The sequence below is a fragment of the Chiloscyllium plagiosum genome, unplaced genomic scaffold (genome assembly GCF_037043375.1).
Source record: "Chiloscyllium plagiosum isolate Xiang-an unplaced genomic scaffold, Cpla_swu_hap1 HiC_scaffold_6, whole genome shotgun sequence".
In the NCBI taxonomy this organism is placed as follows: Eukaryota; Metazoa; Chordata; class Chondrichthyes; order Orectolobiformes; family Hemiscylliidae; genus Chiloscyllium; species Chiloscyllium plagiosum.
In genome coordinates this window covers 108,184,905-108,205,070 of record NW_028270144.1, presented here as the reverse complement: position 1 = coordinate 108,205,070, position 20,166 = coordinate 108,184,905, and the positions used below count along the sequence as shown (strand labels likewise).

General features: G+C 42.7%; 1 protein-coding gene across 6 annotated transcripts in view; it reads right to left on the bottom strand.

Annotated features, from left to right (window-relative positions):
• The window catches only part of LOC122550866 (testis-specific gene 10 protein-like), a 139,978-nt gene that overhangs the window by 60,714 nt on the left and 59,098 nt on the right, over positions 1 to 20,166 (bottom strand). For 5 of the 6 annotated variants that reach the window (XM_087988335.1, XM_043692221.2, XM_043692219.2 and 2 more), the window contains 3 exons: positions 18,170 to 18,325; positions 3,639 to 3,812; positions 1,756 to 1,833 (listed from right to left, as the gene is read on the bottom strand). In XM_087988335.1, coding sequence (XP_087844461.1) covers positions 1,756 to 1,833; positions 3,639 to 3,812; positions 18,170 to 18,325 — 408 coding nt within the window. The remainder of the gene's footprint in view (positions 1 to 1,755; positions 1,834 to 3,638; positions 3,813 to 18,169; positions 18,326 to 20,166) is intronic. The other variant, XM_087988336.1, reaches the window with a different exon arrangement.

Genomic DNA, 20,166 nt, shown 5'->3' with positions numbered 1-20,166 from the left:
ACATCTCTGGACACTAGGGACAATTTAGTAGGGCCAATCCATTTAACCTGCACATCTTTGGACTATGTGAGGAACTGAAGCACCCAAATGAAACCCACACAGACACAGGGAGAATGTGCAGACTCCTCATAGACAGCAACCAAGAGTGAAATCTAACTGCGGTTCCTGGCACTTTGAGGCAGCAGTGCTAACCACTGAGCCACAATGCCTCCCAGTAGACCAGATTGACTACACCCCAGAGTTCTGAAGGAGATACCTGAGGATTGTAGAGGCATTAGTTGTTATCTTTCGGGAATCACTGGAATCAGGGAGGATTGAAAAATGGCTAAGAAGGTATTGAGACACAAGACATGAAATTCTCAGATGGTAGATGGTGGGACTGTCCTATGAAGAGGTATTGGGCAAACCAGCTTTTTATTTTCTACAGCTTCAAAGAATGAGGGATGATCTCATTTTAACTTACAAAATGCTTAAAGGGATATACTGGGGAGATGCAAGTCAGATGTTTCCCCTAGGTGGGGAGTCTAGGAACATATTGACAGGAAAAGGCCAAGCAGCCATAGACTCATAGAGATGTACAGCAAGGAAACAGACCCTTCGGTCCAACTTGTGAGGCTGCTTCACCATTCAATGAGGTCATGGTTAATGTGGCCTCATTCCATACCCCTGCTTTAGCCAATATCCCTGAATACCTTTCCTTAACAAAATTATCAATCTCAGATTTAAAATTATCAACTGATTTAGCATCCACTACCATTTGTGACAGAGAGTTTGAAACATCCATAACCCTTTGTGTGTAGAAGTGCTTCCTAACATCTCTCCCTGAAGTTTGGCCCCAATTCTCAGACCATGCTCCCTCGTCCTAGAACTCCCAACCAGTGGAAATTATCTTTATCTACCCAGTCTTTTCCAGTTAATATCTTGAACACTTTGAAACAACATGAGCCCGGGTCAACTCACGATACTCTAAGTGGGGTCTAGCCAGGCTTCAGTATAATTGCAGCATAACTGTGCATTATTGTACTCCAGTCCTCAATCTATAACGGCCAGCATTTGATTTGCACTAGAATTAGGGAGCACATTTTTTAAATAAGAGGATGCCATGTAGGACTGAGAGGAGGAGAAACCTTCTTACTCAGAGGATTGTGAATCTTTGTAATCATCTACCTGGAGGGGCAATGGAAGTTTAGGTATTTTAGAGAGTTTCATAGGTTTTTGATTACTTGGAAAGTAAAGTGTCATGGGATAGGGCACTGAAGTGTTTGATTAGCCATGATTGTATCAAATGATGAAGCAGGCTCAATGAGCTAAATACCTACTCTTGGTCCTATTATGAGAAAGCTTAACAGGGTGAATGAAGGAGGATGTTTTCCCTTGTGGGTGAAACTGAAACCAAAAACTCAGTTTCAAAATGAGGGGCTGAAAATAGAGATGTGGAGGGTTTTTTTCCTCTTTGAGTCTATGGAATTCTCTTCCCCAGAGAGCAATTAGAGTCAGATTATTTAGTACTTTTAAGTTGGGTTATGTAGAATTTTCATTGGCAAGAGTTAAATGTTATGGAGAGCAGACAGGAAAGTAGAGTCGAGCCCAGAAACACATTTGCCATAATCTCATTAAAATGGCAGAGCAGGCTCAAGGGTCTGACTGGCCTGCTCTTGTTTCTATTCCATAAGTTTATTATGTCAATTTATTCTTTATTTTTAGAAAAATCACTATTTTAATACATTATTACACATTTATAAAAGTTAACATTACTGTGTGCATGGAATTCTTCAGGTCTTCTATTCTTTGCTCCAGATGCGATCTTTCATTAATTGCCGTCTCCTGAGAAATCTATTGCAAGATGGAGACCATTAGATACTGAGTTTCAAACTAGATTTAATGTTATTCACCTACTCAATTCACAATTACTATTCACAATTTATATGTGACTTCACCATTCCATTGTTGCTTCAACTGAGATTAACAATTTATACCCAGGCCATGTCTTCTCTATCTTGTCAGAGACATTAAACCTTTTACTTTAAATAGATCATGAACTATTCAGTATACTATCCCATGACAATTTCAAAGGTAGAGCAAGTGTAATCATTATGATACGAAACCACTAAAGCAGCAAAAGCACAAGCTAAAGATAGAATATTAGCAGAAAAGAACATAATCCATTTGGTATATGATTTGCAAAAAATGGTTATTCACAGAAGGGCAAGAAAACAAAATAAAAGCAGAAGTAATGTATCCATATAGCATGATGATCCCAGATTACCTTAAAACATTAAAACTACAAAATGTAGAAAGAGAGACTCAACTCATTGAGTCTGCTGTGTCATTGAAAGAGATCATGGCTGATCTGATAATCCTCAACTCCACTTTACTGCCTTTTCCGAATAACCCTCAATTCCCTTATTGATTAAAAATCTATCTCAGTCTTGAATATACTTAGGGATCCAGCTTCAACAGACTTTGCGGTAAATAATAAAACTAAAAATTCACTACTCTCAGAGAAGAAATTCTGTCTTAAATGTGCAACCTCTTAATCTGAGTTTATGTCCTCTGGTCCTAGATTCTCCTGCAAGGGGAAACCTTTCCACATCTATCCTTTCAAGTGCCCTAAAAGAATCTTGTATGTTTTGATAAGGTCACTTCTCATTCTTCTATATTGCAATACATACAGGCCCAGTCTACTCAACTTCCAAAGGGGTGTACAGGACAGAGAAATTTAATTCGATAATTCCAGAGTTTAGGGCTGAGGCAGCAGAAGGCACAGCTATTAAGAATGAAGTCAATAAAATTGAGGATGTCAATTTGGCACCACAATCAACTTATTTTTCAATTGAGCTAATTTGTGGGTTTGTCATTATGGACTTGCAATTTTAGAGATCAATTTAAGTCTAGCAATTTTATAACAAGAAGAGTATTAGGAGACCTCACACTTCTAACTTCTAACCGATAAAATGAGGTAACAAAATTAAATATCGGCAGAAAAAAAATAAGTTAGCACCAAAGATGTAAATTACTTGTTAGGACCTTTAATGTGGAAAGTATACATTTAAATCAAAACATGTTTTCAAAATTCCAGATGAGACCTAACATTAGTTAAATTAATAGCCAATTTCAACAGATGCACCACAGCAGTTTCAGGAATTGACTGAAATTTATGAGACCAGAAACAGGGTATGGATCATAATTTCAGGTAGACTAACACAAAATACAGCTTGGAAAAAAAAATGACAGGAAGTAACAAATTAAATGAAAAGACGGGTGAGCCTTATTCCTGTTATGTTCCTGGTCAAAGGGAAAAATAAAACGTGCTGTTGCAATCAGCAGCAAGGAAACAATAAAGAAAATGGTGTAAGATGAAATATCTTTTACTCAATTATGAATACTTTTTCCTACCTTCATGGCCTGGTAGTGTACAATTTCACAATTCCTACCAAATTCTATGTATTGCATGTCAGATTTAAGGCTGATATGTATTGCCCTATACGGCTTATTCGGATTAATGCTTTGTAATAACAATAAATAAGTTAATTATCAGGCATATACTGTCAACGGCAATTTAACACTGATTATCTAATAACTTCATGACTTGCTAGGTTCAGTAAATGGTTTTAGGTTCATGTTGTGCTATTCCTCACCTTTAATCGTTCCCGAAGACTATCCCGCTCTGTGGTCATTCTCCTCAAGTCTGCAACAGCTTCATCACGTTCACATTCTAAACGTCGCAGAACATCCTGCGCTGTCAAACTGTTTTTCTGAGATCTTGGTGACTTGGTAGCATCCCTGCGTAGTCTATTAAGCTCTTCCTGGGCCTAGGTTATTTTGTACAATTAGCATAACAAACACTTAATTGTGTTTTTTTTCCCAGATTTATGTATAATTGAATTTCTTGGAAACTTATACTGAGAGTCCCAGTTAATCACATGTCCCATACCAAAATCGGGTTTTTATATTATAACGATGGCTTTGTGTCTAGCACCATGAAATTCAAGCCTCTGATTATTCAGCACCATGTTAACAGCCATATTACACAACCAATAATGAGCAATTGAGGACCCTTGCCCATGGACTGGTCGTAACAGAAAGGAAAAAAAAGATTCCAGCTGACAGTAAAGATAATCAAAGTGAAACTGTAGAGGACAAGTAGATAATTATTACATGGACTGGCTACATCACACATCATACAGAGATATTTCTATCTGCCTTTGAGATGTTTCAGACACTCAAGATTTAGAATCCTTGCAGTGTTGAAACAGGCCCTTCGGCCCACATCGACCTTCCAAACAGTAACCCACACAGACCCATTCCCCTACCCTATATTTATCCCTGAACACAATGGCAATTTAGGAGGTATAAACAATGACTGCAGATGCTGGAAACCAGATTCTGGATTAGTGGTGCTGGAACACTTCAACCCCAGGGCATCAATGTGGACTTCAACAGTTTCCTCATTTCCCCTTCCCCCACCTCACCCTAGTTCTAAACTTCCAGCTCAGCACTGTCCCCATGACTTGTCCGGACTTGTCCTACCTGCCTATCTCCTTTTCCACCTATCCACTCCACCTTCTCCTCCCTGGCCTATCACCTTCATCCCCTCCCCCACTCACCCATTGTACTCTATGCTACTTTCTCCCCACCCCCACTCTCCTCTAGCTTATCTCTCCATGCTCCAGGCTCACTGCCTTTATTCCTGATGAAGGGCTTTTGCCTGAAACGTCGATTTCGAAGCTCCTTGGATGCTGCCTGAACTGCTGTGCTCTTCCAACACCACTAATCCAGACAATGGCAATTTAGCATGGCCAATTCACCTAACCTGCACATCTTTATGACTGTGGGAGGAAATTGAAGCACCCTGAGGAAACTCACACAGACACAGGGAGAATGTGCAAACTCCACACAGTCATCCAAGGCTAGAATCGAAACCGGGGTCCCTGGCGCTGCAAGGCAACAGTGTTAACAACTGAGCTACCGTGCTGCCCTAATGACAAACACAGACCATGCAAGTGCAAACCTGCCAGTTGCGAACCCCAATGCTACACTTACTCAGCGTGGGGACTGAACCCACAGCCTTGGCATTATTAGCATGGTGCTGGAAAAGCACAGCAGTTCAGGCAGCATCCAAGGAGCAGTAAAATCGACGTTTCGGGCAAAAGCCCTTCATCAGGAATACAGGCAGAGAGCCTGAAGGGTGAATAGATAAATGAGAGGAGGGTGGGGGTGGGGAGAAAGTAGCATAGAGTACAATAGGTGATAGGGGAGGGGATGAAGGTGATAGGTCAGGGGGGAGGGAGGGTGGAGTGGATAGGTGGAAAAGAAGATAGGCAGGTAGGACAAGTCATGGGGACAGTGCTGAGCTGGAAGTTTCGAACTGGGGTGAGGTGGGGGAAGGGGAAATGAGGAAACTGTTGGTCCACATTAATGCCCTGGGGTTGAAGTGTTCCGAGGAGGAAGATGAGGCGTTCTTCCTCCAGGCGTCTGGTGGTGAGGGAGTGGCGGTGAAGGAGGCCCAGGACCTCCATGTCCTCGGCAGAGTGGGAGGGGGAGTTGAAATGTTGGGCCACAGGGCGGTGTGGTTAATTGGTGCGGGTGTCCCAGAGATGTTCCCCCTAAAGCGCTCTGCTAGGAGGCGTCCAGTCTCCCCAATGAAGAGGAGACCGCATCGGGAGCAATGGATACAATAAATGATATTGGTGGATGTGCAGGTAAAACTTTGATGCCTGTGGAAGGCTCCTTTAGGGCCTTGGATGGAGGTGATGTGGGCGCAGGTTTTGCAATTCCTGTGGTGGCAGGGGAAGGTGCCAGGCACCACACTCTAATCATCTGAGCTAACCGGCCTACGCAAGTTTTTGCAATCCTCATCAAAATCCTTCCAATGCAGTCTACCTTCCTTCACTAGTTTCACACCTGCCCTTCCAACAGGTCAGGCACTATTGGTGTTAGAGAAGCAGTTACATTAAACATTGTTTGCTTTTCCATAATACAATTTTTATTTCAAATTAAGTATGAGTTAGACTTATAACAGAAAAATCACCAGCTCCAATCTAAAAGAACTCAACAAAGAGCACTGTTGCCATCATGCCCACAGGGGCAAAAACATTGCTGTTGTTGAAGATGTAAGAAAAGTCCAGATCAAACAAATCCATATTTGTCTATTATGGACAGAGTCCAGCATGTTGAATGACATCTTCTGTATAAGTATCAAAAAAAAGTGCCTGTACTTTGCGCAACGAAGACTTCAAATGTTTAAATGAATGTCATAGGTTGAATCACTTTAATTATAGGTTAAAAATCACACAACACCAGGTTATAGTCCAATAGGTTTATTTAGAAGTACAAGCTTTTGGAGCACTGCTCCTTCATCAGATAGCTAGTGGGACAGGATCACAGGACACAGAGTTTATAATAAAAGATTAGTGACATACAACTGCTGCGATGTATTGAATGAAGCTAGATTGCTGTAAAGTCTTTAATCTTTAAGAATGGGATTGCAGGTTTCAATTCATTAATATGTAAATCCCAAATGCATTGCCCGAGTTGAGATGTCACCTTTGTTTTGGAAAACCTTAAGTTATCTCGAGAATGTGACTTGAAAGAAGTTCTGGGATTTGCATATAAACAAATTGAAATCTGCACCCCCATTCTTAGGGATTAAAGACTTTACAGCAGTCTAGGTTTGTTCAATACATTGCAACTTTTATGATAAATTCTGTATTATGATCCTGCCATACTAGCTACCTGAAGAAGGAGCAGTGCTCCGAAAGCTTGTAATTCCAAATAAACCTGTTGGACTATAACCTGGTGTTGTGTGATTTTTAACTTTGTCCACCCTAGTCCAACACAGGCATCTCCACATCTTAATTACAGGTGTGATTTAAAATTCAAGCCAACAAAAAGGATGGAGTTGGCCAGAGATGATAAATGTATTTCCAATGGGTATTGTTTTCGTCACTGTAGAAAACTGCAGTTCAAGAAGTATTACATTGACAAAACCGGAACTTTGATTGTTGGCCCAGACACCATCATTATTGGCCAGTGTTTTATTAGATAATTAGCTAATAACAAAATCCACTTCAGCAATGCTGTAATATGTTCATATAAGTGACTTGAACTGTTGTTCTACACAGTAATGAGAAAACCTCCATAAGATATGAAGAATAACAGTAAGTTATTCTTCCATTAAGGGAAAACACAAGTAGAACTGCATATATGCCCATCTTTTACATTAATAAACCATGAAATCATACAAAAAACATAAACATATTGCAGCATATATACCAAAATAAAAGAAATTTGAATAACCAGAGCCACATGGACTGTAAATAGAAAGCAAAGTGTTGGCTTTCATCAAGAATATCTATGTACAGATATCGTCAAAGCAGTTACCATATATCTTTTTGCTTTCAATCACCAACATCAACACTGCCAAATGTAATGCAATAACTTGCTGACCGTGACATTATTCGTGCTTAAAATTATAATACAGGAAGTTCCTAACGTGGGCGGCACGGTGGCTAGTACTGCTGCCTCACATTGCCAGATACCCGGGTTCAATTTCCGCCTCAGGCGACTGACTGTGTGGGTTTCTTACGGGTGCTCCGTTTCCTCCCACAGTCCAAAGATGTGCAGGTTAGGTGAATTGGCCATGCTAAATTCCCGTAGTGTTAGGTGAAGGGTTAAATGTAGGGGTATGGGAGGGTTGCACTTCGGTGGGTTGGTGTGGACTTGTTGGGCCGAAGGGCCTGTTTCCACACTGTAAGTAATCTAATCTAATCTATAAAGATAGCTGCCAGAGCCCATAGGCACTGTTAAACATATCCAGTAAGCCATATTCTTCATATGCAAAGCACAAGAGCTGGTGTCAAAAATTATTTTGTGGACTGCTTTAAATATACTGAATGGATGGTCTTCAAAAATTGATGCACAAGAGAAGATGATATTGGTTGATAGAAAGAAGCACAATAAATAGGAATTTCAGGAAGAAAATTAAGCATCTACACATACAACTACAAGCAATGAGAATGTTACTGGATCAGTGATATTCACTCAGGAGGTGTTAGGAAAATAGGATATGGAAACCTCTCATGACAAAGACATGGAAGGCACAGATCAGTTATTTCTTCATGAATGAATGAATTGAGAAAGGCAACTACAACGCTGAATCACAAGTCAATCCTTGGTAATGAAGATGTTTTTGGTTGATAAAAGTGCCATGCATGATGAAAAGCATAAACAATATGAAATGATTAAAAAGTGTCCAATTCAACTGCATCGTACTTTCATTTTTCTAATGCAGCAAATCACCAAACTCTACCATAGTGAGCAGTCTGACCTTAAAAAGAGGTTTTGTTATAATGAAAATCAACTATATTACTATGTGTGGATAACAGGTGAAGACAGCAGGCTTCATTTTCAAACTTGCCGCGGAAGATCACCATCATGGCTCACATAACAAGGAGGATTCTGGGTAATCCAAGATGGAGGATGGGAAAATTTCTGGCTGTAACACCTGCTCATTTTTTTTAAGGTATTTTAGGTGCTGAAGGTGATTTCCTCGAATTCCAGGAGCAGCAATTACTATTTCATATGCTGTTGCATTGTTTTGGAACTTTGGAAATAAAAGTCAAAACAACAGCAGTTTTAAAAGGGAGAAAAACAAAGGAAGCACATGGTGAAGACAGTGCAGGAGAGGGAGAGAGAGGGAGGGAGGGGGAGAAAAAAATCGTTGCACATTGGAGTGTGTCTGGGAAAATTAAGAAACAATGAATTTCACAGCTAATCTTGGAGGAACCTGTTGGGCGAAGTTCACAACTCAGAATCAGATAAGTTAATCGTTGTTTTAAGTCTGTCCAACAGAAAGGCTGCAGTAGTGAGTACAGTGGGTTCTTTCTTGATTATATGTTTTTGGAGATAAGTCTCTTGATTAAACTTAAAATATAAGCCATAGCTATTAATTTAACCTGGTGCAGTATTTTGAAGAGGAATAAGACGGTGTTATTTTCTGGGTGTGTATATTGTGAAGGAGCAAAAATGGCCTTTGCAGTGATATGTACTTCTTGTCAGATGTGGGAGTTTAAAGAGAGTTTAAGAGTTATTGCGGATCATATCTGCCATAAATGCTGTTGGATGCGAATCTTATCAGATCAAGTGAATCGGTTGGAGAGACAGTTAGAAGCGATGAGGAATTTGCAACAGCAACAGTATGTGATGCAAGGCAGTTATAGAAAGGGGGGAAGTCTCAGATACAGTCACATAGATGGGTTAACTCCAGGAAGGGTAAAAGAGGTAGGCACCTAGGGCAGGAGTCTTTTGTGGATATACCCATTTCAAACAGGTATGCTGTTTTGGAAAATGCAGGGGGTGATGGATTCTCAGGGGAACATAGCACGAACAACCAAGTTTCTGGTATTGAGACTGGCTCTAATGCAACAAGGAGTACGTCAGCTTCCAAGAGATCGATTGTGTTAGGGGATACAGTAGTCCGAGGAACAGACAGATGTTTCTGTGACCAGCAGAGAAAAAGCAGAATGGTGTGTTGCATCCCTGGTGCCAGGGTCAAGGATGTCTCAGAGAGGGTGCAGAATGTTCTCACGGGGGAGAGGGGCCAACAAGACGTCATTGTCCACATTGGAACCAACGATATAGGAAGGGAAAAGGTTGAGATTCTGAAGGGAAATTACAGAGAGTTAGGCAGAAATTTAAAAAGGAGGTCCTCAAGGGTAGTAATATCTGGATTACTCCCAGTGCTACGAGCTAGTGAGGGCAAGAATAGGAGGATAGAGCAAATTAATGCATGGCTGAGGAGCTGGTGTATGGGAGAAGGATTCTCATTTTTGGATCATTGGAATCTCTTTTGGGGAAGAAGTGACCTGTACAAGAAGGACGGATTGCTCCTAAATTGCTCCAATATACTGGTTAGGAACATGGGACTGGGAAATCATAGCAAATACAGAAACATGGCTCAGAGATGGGCAGCACTCGCAGCTTAAAGTTCCAGGGTACAAATGCTACAGGAAGGATAGAAAGGGAGGCAAGAGAGGAGGGGGAGTGGCATTTTTGATAAGGGATAGCATTACAGCTGTGCTGAGGGAGAATATTCCAGGAAATCCATCCAGGGAAGTTATTTGGTGGAACTGAGAAATAAGAAAGGGATGATCACCTTATTGGTATTGTATTATAGACCCCCCAATAGACAGAGGGAAAACTTGTAAGGAGATCTCAGCTATATGTAAGAATAATAGGGTGGTGATGGTAGGAGATTTTAACTTTCCAAACATTGACTGGGACTGCCATAGTGTTAAAGGTTTAGGTGGAGATGAATTTCTTAAGTGTGTACAAGACAATTTTCTGATTCAGTATGTGGATATACCTACTAGAGAAGGTGCAAAACTTGACCTACTCTTGGGAAATAAGGCAGGGCAGGTGACTGAGGTGTCAGTGGGGGAGAACTTTGGGGCAAGCGACCATAATTCTGTTCATTTTAAAATAGTGATGGAAAAGGATAGACCAGATCTAAAAGTTGAAGTTCTAAATTGGAGAAAGGCCAATTTTGACGGTATTAGGCAAGAACTTTCGAAAGCTGATTGATGGCAGATGTTCGCAGGTAAAAGGATGGCTGGAAAATGGGAAGCCTTCAGAAATGAGATAACAAGAATCCAGAGGAAGTATATTTCTGTCAGGGTGAAAGGAAAGGCTGCTAGGTATAGGGAATGCTGGATGACTAAAGAAATTGAGGATTTGGTTAAGAAAAAGGAAGCATATGTCAGGTATAGACAGGGTAGATTGAGTGAATCCATTGAAGAATATAAAGGAAGTCGGAGTATATTAAGAGGGAAATCAGGACGGCAAAAAGGGGACATGAGATAGCTTTGGCAAATAGAATTAAGGAGAATCTAAAGAGTTTTTACAAATATATTAAGGACAAAAGGGTAACTAGGGAGAGAATAGGGCCCCTCAAAAATCAGAAAGGCGGCCTTTGTGTGGAGCCACAGAAAATGGGGGAGATACTAAATGAATATTTTGCATCAGTATTTACTGTGGAAAAGGATTTGGAAGATATAGAATGTAGGGAAATAGATGGTGACATCTTGCAAAATGTCCAGATTACAGAGGAGGAAGTGCTGGATGTCTTGAAATGGGTAAAGGTGGATAAATCCCCAGGACCTGATCAAGTGTACCCGAGAACTCTGTCGGAAGCTAGAGAAGTGATGGCTGGGCCTCTTGCTGAGATATTTGTTTCATCGATAGTCACAGATGAGGTGCCGGAAGACTGGAGGTTGGCAAACGTGGTGCCACTGTTTAAGAAGGGCGGTAAAGACAAGCCAGGGAACTGTAGACCAGTAAGCCTGGCATCGGTGGTGGGCAAGTTGTTGGAGGGAATCCTGAGGGACAGGATGTACATGTATTTGGAAAGGCAAGGACTGATTCGGGATAGTCAACATGGCTTTGTGCATGGGAAATCATGTCTCACAAACTTGATTGAGTTTTTTGAAGAAGTAACAAAGAGGATTGATGAAGGCAGAGCAGTAGATGTGATTCTATATGGACTTCAGTAAGGCATTCAACAAGGTTCCCCATGGGAGACTGATTAGCAAAGTTAGATCTCATAGAATCCAGGGAGAACTAGCCATTTGGATACAGAACTGGCTCAAAGGTAGAAAACAGAGGGTGGTGGTGGAGGGTTGTTTTTCAGACTGGAGGCCTGTGACCAGTGGAGTGCCACAAGGATCAGTGCTGGGCCCTCTACTTTTTGTCATTTACATAAATGATTTGGATGCGAGCATAAGAGCTACAGTTAGTAAGTTTGCAGATGACACCAAAATTGCAGGTGTAGTGGACAGCGAAGAGGGTTTCCTCAGATTACAACAGGATCTGGGCCAGATGGGCCAATGGGCTGAGAAGTGGCAGATGGAGTTTAATTCAGATAAAAGCGAGGTGCTGCATTTTGGGAAAGCAAATCTTAGCAGGACTTCTACATTTAATAGTAAGGTCCTAGGGAGTGTTGTGAACAAAGAGACCTTGGAGTGCAGGTTCATAGCTCCTTGAAAGTGGAGTCACAGGTAGATAGGATAATGAAGAAGGCGTTTGGTATGCTTTCCTTTATTGGTCAGAGTATTGAATACAGGAGTTGGGAGGTCGTGTTGCGGCTGTACAGGACATTGGTTAGGCCACTGTTGGAATATTGCATGCAATTCTGGTCTCCTTCCTATCGGAAAGATGTTGTGAAACGTGAAAGGGTTCAGAAAAGATTTACAAGGACGTTGCCAGGGTTGGAGGATTTGAGGGAGAGGCTGAACAGGCTGGGGCTGTTTTCCCTGGAGCATCAGCGGCTGAGGGGTGACCTTATACAGGTTTACAACATTATGAGGGGCATGGATAGGACAAATAGGCAAAGTCTTTTCCCTGGGGTCGGGAGTCCAGAACTAGACAGCATAGGTGTAGGGGTGAGAGGGGAAAGATATAAAAGAGACTTAAGGGGCAACCTTTTCACACAGAGGGTGGTACGTATATGGAATGAGCTGGCAGAGGAAATGATGGAGGCTGGTACAATTGCAACATTTAAGAGGCATTTAGACAATAGATGCAGGAGTAGGCCATTCAGCCCTTCGAGCCTGCACCGCCATTCAATCTGATCATGGCTGATCATCCTCAATCAGTATCCTCTTCCTGCCTTATCTCCATAACCCTTGATTCCACTATCTTTGAGAGCTCTATCCAACTCTTTCTTAAATGAATCCAGAGACTGGGCCTCCACTGCCCTCTGGGGCAGAGCATTCCACACAGCCACCACTCTCTGGGTGAAGAAGTTTCTCCTCATCTCTGTCCTAAATGGTCTACCCCGTATTTTAAGCTGTCTCCTCTGGTTCGGCACTCATCCATCAGCGGAAACATGTTTCCTGCTGCCACTGTGTCCAATCCTTTCATAATCTTATATGTCTCAATCAGATCCCCTCTCAGTCTTCTAAACTCAAGTGTATACAAGCCCAGTCGCTTCAGTCTTTCAGTGTAAGGTAATCCCGCCATTCCAGGAATTGACCTCGTGAACCTACGCTGCACTCCCTCAATAGCCAGAATGTCTTTCCTCAAATTTGGAGACCAGAACTGCACACAGTACTCCAGGTGTGGTCTCACCAGGGCCCTGTACAGCTGCAGAAGCACCTCTTTGCTTCTATACTCAATTCCTCTTGTTATGAAGGCTAGCATGCTATTAGCCTTCTTCACTACCTGCTGTACCTGCATGCTTGCCTGGGTATGGGTATATGAATAGGAAGGATTTGGAGGGATATGGGCTGGGTGCTGGCAGGTGGGACTATATTGGGTTGGGATATCTGGTCGGCATGGACGAGTTAGACTGAAGGGTCTGTTTCCATGCTGTACATCTCTATGACTCTATAACTTGGGTGAGACACCAAAGGATGATCTTTGCTTGTGTGGTCATACTAGATGAAGTGCAGCCAGCTCCAGCTCCTCACAGACTGCGTTAGGGAACTGGAGCTGGAGTTGGATGAACTGAGAATTATTCGAGAGGCTGAGAGGGTGATAGATGGAAGCTACAGGGACATAGTTACGCCAGAGAACAGAGGTAGCTGGGTAACAGTTAGAGATGGGAAGGAGAGGAAGCAGGCAGTGCAGGGATCTCCTGTGGTCGTTTCCCTCAACAATAAGTGTACCGCTTTGGATACTGTTGGGGAGGATGGCCTAGCAGGGTTAAGCTGCAGTGATTGGGTCTCTGGCACGAGGCCCGGCTCTGAGGCTCAGAAGTGGGAGTGGAGGAGAGCGCTAGTTATAGGAGACTCTATAGTTAGAGGGACAGACAGGCGGTTCTGTGGACATGGGCGAGACTCTCGGTTGGTTTGTTGCCTCCTGGGTGCCAGGGTCCGAGACGTCCGAGACTGTGTCTTCAGAATCCTTAAGAGGGAGGGTGTGCAGCCAAAAGTCATGGTGCACATTGGCACCAACGACATAGGTAGGAAGAGGGGTGGGGAGGTCATTCAGGAGCTCAGGGAGTTAGGCTGGAAGTTAAAAGCTAGGACGGACAGAGTCGTCATCTCTGGGTTGTTGCCGGTGCCACGTGACAGTGAGGCAAGGAATAGGGAGAGAGTGCAGTTGAACACATGGCTGCAAGGATGGTGTAGGAGGGAAGGCTTCAGGTATTTGGACAATTGGACTACATTCTGGGGAAGGTGGGACCTGTACAAGCAGGACAGGTTGCACCTGAACCAGAAGGGGCACCAATATCCTGGGAGGTAGGTTTTCTAGCACTCTTCGGGGGGGGGGGGGTTTAAACTAATTTGGCAGGGGGATGGGATCCGGACTTGTAGTCCAGCAAGTAGGTTAGCTGTTTTCAGGATGTCCAAGAATGTAGGGAGGCTGTGGAGAAGGTAGCACTGACAGGGAATATTTGCGGACACAGAGATGGGTTCAAGTGTGTATACTTCAACGCAAGGAGTATCAGAAATAAGGTGGGTGAACTTAAGGCGTGGATTGGTACTTAGGACTACAGTGTTGTGGCCATCACGGGAACGTGGATAGAAGAGGGACAGGAATGGTTGTTGGAGGTTCCTGGTTACAGATGTTTCAGTAACATTAGGGAGGGTGGTAAAAAAGGAGGGGGTGTGGCGTTGCTAATAAGAAATGGTATAATGGCTGCAGAGAGGCAGTTCGAGGGGGATCTGCCTTTGGAGGTAGTATGGGCTGAAGTCAGAAATAGGAAAGGAGCAGTCACCTTGTTGGGTGTTTACTATAGGCCCCCCAATAGCAGCAGAGATGTGGAGAAACAGATTGGGAAACAGATTTTGGAAAGGTGCAGAAGCCACAGGGTAGTAGTCATGGGCGATTTCAACTTCCCAAATATTGTTTGGAAGCTCTTTAGATCAAGTAGATTGGACGGGGCGTTGTTTGTGCAGTGAGTCCAGGAAGCTTTTCTAACTCAGTATGTAGATTGTCCGACCAGAGGGGAGGCCATTTTGGATTTGGTACTCGGTAACGAACCAGGACAAGTGATGGGCTTGTTAGTGGGTGAGCATTTTGGTGATGGTGACCACAATTCTGTGACTTTCACCTTGGTTCTGGAGAGAGATAGGTGCATGCAACAGGGTAGGTTTTACAATTGGGGGAAGGGTAAATACGATGCTGCAAGACAGGATCTGAGGAGCATAAGTTGGGAGCATAGGCTGTCAGGGAAGGATGTCGTGGAAATGTGGAACTTTTTCAAGGAACAGATACGACGTGTCCTTGATATGTATGTACCTTTCAGGCGGGAAAGAGATAGACGTGTGAGGGAACCTTGTTTGACGAGGGAGGATGAATATCTAGTAAAGAGGAAGAAGGAGGCTTACATAAGGCTGAGGAAACAAGGTTCAGACAGAGCGTTGGAGGGATACAGGATAGCCAGGAGGCAGATGAAGAAAGGGATTAGGAGAGCTAAGAGAGGGCATGAAAAATCTTTGGCGAGTAGGATGCGTATGTGAGAAACATGAGAATGACGAGAACGAGGGTAGGTCCGATCAAGGACAGTAGTGGGATACTGTGTATTGAGTCGGAAGAGATAGGAGAGGTCTTGAATTAGTACTTTTTTTCAGTATTTACAAATGAGAGGGACCGTATTGTTGAAGAGGAGAGTATGAAACGGACTGGTAAGCTAGAGGAGATACTTGTTAGGAAGGAAGATGTGTTGGACATTTTGAAAAACTTGAAGATAGACAAGTCCCCCGGGCCTGACGGGATATATCCTAGGATTATGTGGGAAGCAAGAGAGGAAATTGCAGAGCTGTTGGCAATGATCTTTTCATCTTCACTGTCATCAGGGGTGCTACCAGGGGACTGGAGAGTGGCAAATGTTGTGCCCCTGTTCAAAACAGGGAATAGGGATAACCCTGGGAATTACAGGCCAGTTAGTCTTACTTCGGTGGTAGGCAAAGTAATGGAAAGGGTACTGAGGGATAGGATTTATGAGTATCTGGAAAGACACTGCTTAATTAGTGACAGCCAGCACGGATTTGTGAGCGGTATGTCTTGCCTTACAAGTCTTATTGAATTCTTTGAGGAGGAGACCAAGCATGTGGATGAGGGTAGAGCAGTGGATGTAGTGTACATGGATTTTAGTAAGGCATTTGATAAGGTTCCCCATGGTAGGCTTATGCGGAAAGTCAGGAGGCATGGGATAGTGGGAAATTTGGCCAGTTGGATAGAAAACTGGCTAACCGGTCGAAGTCAGAGAGTGGTGGTAGATGGTAAATATTCAGCCTGGAGCCCAGTTACAAGTGGAGTTCCGCAGGGATCAGTTCTGGGTCCTCTGCTGTTTGTAATTTTTATTAATGACTTGGAAGAGGGAGTCGAAGGGTGGGTCAGTAAATTTGCAGATGATACGAAGATTGGTGGAGTTGTGGATAGTGAGGAGAGCTGTTGTCGGCTGCAAAGGGACTTAGATATGATGCAGAGCTGGGATGATGAGTGGCAGATAGAGTTCAATCCTGTCAAGTGTGAGGTTGTCCATTTTGGAAGGACAAATAAGAATGTGGAATACAGGGTTAACGGTAGGGTTCTTAGTAAGGTGGAGGAACAGAGGGATCTTGGGGTCTATGTTCATAGCTCTTTGAAAGTTGCCACTCAGGTGGATAGAGCTTGTAAGAAGGCCTATGGTGTATTAGCGTTCATTAGCAGAGGGATTGAATTCAAGAGTCGTGAGGTGATGTTGCAGATGTACAGGACCTTGGTAAGGCCACACTTGGAGTACTGTGTGCAGTTCTGGTCGCCTCACTTTAGGAAAGATGTGGAAGCTTTGGAGAGGGTGCAGAGGAGATTTACCAGGATGTTGCCTGGAATGGAGAATAGGTCGTACGAGGATATGTTTGAGAGTGTTAGACCTTTTCTCATTGGTACGGCAAAGGATAAGGGGTGACTTGATAGAGGTTTATAAGATGATCAGGGGAATAGATAGAGTAGACAGTCAGAAACTTTTTCCCCGGGTACAACAGAGTGTTACAAGGGGACATAAATTTAAGGTGAAGGGTGGAAGGTATGGGGGGATGTCAGGGGTAGGTTCTTTACCCAAAGAGTGGTGGGGGCATGGAATGCGCTGCCTGTGAGAGTGGCAGAGTCAGAATCATTGGTGACCTTTAAGCGGCAATTGGATAGGTACATGGATAGGTGCTTAAGCTAGGACAAATGTTCTGCAAAACATCGTGGGCCGAAGGGCCTGTTCTGTGCTGTATCGTTCTATGTTCTATGTTCTATGAAGAAGAAATGGACTTCGGAAGTTACAGAACACGTTTTCCATTGAAATCTGTCAGTCAAGTGGTGCGCAAGTGGTGTGGGGGGTTAGCAGCGTGGGTCCTTTACGGTGCTGGGTTGCGAGAGGTCCCGGGTTCAAATCCCGGACGTGCCCGCGTTTTGTGGGCGGCATGGTGGCACAGTGGTTAGCACTGCTGCCTCACAGCGCCGAGACCCGGGTTCAATTCCCGCCTCAGGCGACTGACTGTGTGGAGTTTGCACGTTCTCCCCATGTCTGCGTGGGTTTCCTCCGGGTGCTCCGGTTTCCTCCCACAGTCCAAAGATGTGCAGGTCAGGTGAATTGGCCATGCTAAATTGCCTGTAGTGTTAGGTAAGGGGTAAATGTGGGGGTATGGGTGGGTTACGCTTCGGCGGGTTGGTGTGGACTTGTTGGGCCGAAGGGCCTGTTTCCACACTGTAATGTAATCTAATCTAATCTGAAATACAGCAACAAGTTACTGAAGTGAAAAGGTTAAAGCATTATCCAAAACCAACAATGAAAATAACACAATGTTTTTTGTCAATTATCAGAGGTTAAAATGCCACTTAAAATGCCATCAGAATATAGTCATATATTTTACTAATTGATCTTTTATTTCCAGTTCACACACCACAAACTCCCATCACACTGATTAACCTATTTTCCGAACCAAACTATGCAGAGATGTTATTACACATCTTTGGAATATGTGGGACTTAAATCTGGGCCTCCAAGTCTAGGGGTAGGGACACTACCACTGCACCACAAGAGGTCCTACACTGATTAAATCAGGAAGCAAGTACACACACCAACTTTCACAGAATTAACCCTAATTAATATATAACCATCATCTGTTCCCCAGTTTCATTAGGTCTCAGGCATCCTTGTCAAACCCTACAATATGACAACATCATTACTTACCTGCTCATATAGGAGTTTGCTTTGGTCTCTCTCGGCAGTTAAAACTTTGACATTTGCCTGAATTTCTGCCATGTGCCTTTCATATTTATTTAACATGGCTTGAAGATCATCACGCTCTTTGATAATGCATATGAGTTCAGACTCATAGCTTCCTCCCTGATTTTGAGAAAAAAATCATAAGAGTAAACCGATCTTCAATAAGCCAGAAAAGTGACAAATTATTGCCTGAATAGCATTTTGTATTTCAGAAATCAATCCAATCAATGGATATCTACACACAATAGTTACATCTTCTAAAATGCCTTCATAGGCTGTTGGAAGTGATGCAGATAACAGAAAGCATTTCTGCTAGTTTGTTAAGTCAGGAATAAAGAACATAAATCAATGGTGTAGAGAAAAAATATTTCCCAGCACAGAGAGAGGCCATTTGACTTATTGCGCCCACACGAATCATCAAACATCTATTTACTATAACCCCATTGGCCCACAGTGTGGAAACAGGTCATTTGGCCAAACAAGTCCACACCAACCCTCCAAAGAGTATCCCACCCAGACCTGTTCCTTTACATTTCCCCTGACTAATATACCTAACCTACACATCTTTGGACTGTGGGAGGAAACTGGAGGGTAACCACACAGACACAGGGAGATCGTGCAAACTCCACAAAGACAATTACCCGATGCTGGAATCAAACCCTTTCCCTGGTACTGTGTGAGGTAGCAGTATTAACCACTGAGCCACCATGCCTCCTTGTATGCTGCAGCATTTCAAATGCTCATCTAAATAGTTCTTAAATATCTAGAGCTGTCCACCTCTACCACCTTTTAGACAACGATTTCCAGATATTCACAAGCCTCTGTGCGAAAAATATTTTCCTCAAATCCTCCCTAAACCTTTTGCACTTACCTTAAAACTGTGCCCTCTGCGTATCAACTCTTTTGCTAAAGGGAATGATTTCATCCTATCTACCCTATATATTCCCATCAAAACTTTGTACTTCTCAATAGATCACTCCTCAGCTTTCTGCAGGCAAAAGAAACAACTCCAATCTATCTCGTCTCTCTTCGTAGTTGAATTCTCCAGCCCAGGCAGCATCTTGGTGAATTTCATCTGCATCCTCTCTAGAGTGCAATCACATCATTCCTATAGTGTACCATATATTCCTGAAGTACAGAACTGCACACAGTACTTCAGCTGTAGTCTAACTAATGTTATGCACAAGTCCATCACAATCTCCTTACACTTGTATTCAATACCTTAACTAATAAAGGCAAACGTCCCATATCCATTCTTAACCATCTTATCTAGCTTTAGATTAAGAGACTAAAATTGCATCAATGAATTTAGAATATACTTTTTCAAGAAAATCTGTCAGAACCCTTTTCTATAAATGGCAATTAGTTCTTAATCAATTGATGCTGAACTGAGACTGCTGGACTTTTGTTAAGCAAATATGATAGGAAATGGGACAAAGGTGACTGTATAAACTTAGGCTGTGGATCAGCCATGATCATACAGAGGAGTGGAACTAATTAAGTGGCTTGTTCCTAGGTTTCTTTGTCACTCTATTGTTATTTATTGAATTATCCCCATTTATTTACATTTCACGTGTATGTATTTACTGCCAGTCCCTCCCATTTCTTACAATAATACATAAGTTTTATAAGAAAAAACATGTTACATCAAGTACATCATTATGGATGTATAAATCGATGTAATATGAAATTGGAGAACAGCTCACCATCAACCTCTCAAGGGCATTTAGGGATGGGCAATAAATGGTAGCCTAGACAGCAACTCTCACATTCCTTGAACAAATATATAAAAATGAAATATTTCTTCATAAGACAAGTCTCATCATTAAGGCTTTCCGTACTTGTTAAAAAAATTCTTTCATGAGATGTGAAACTATTGTTACCCATCCCTAATCCTTCAAACTGAATAGATAAACCTTTACTGAGGGCAAGTACTTATGACAGATATGGAGTCACAAATA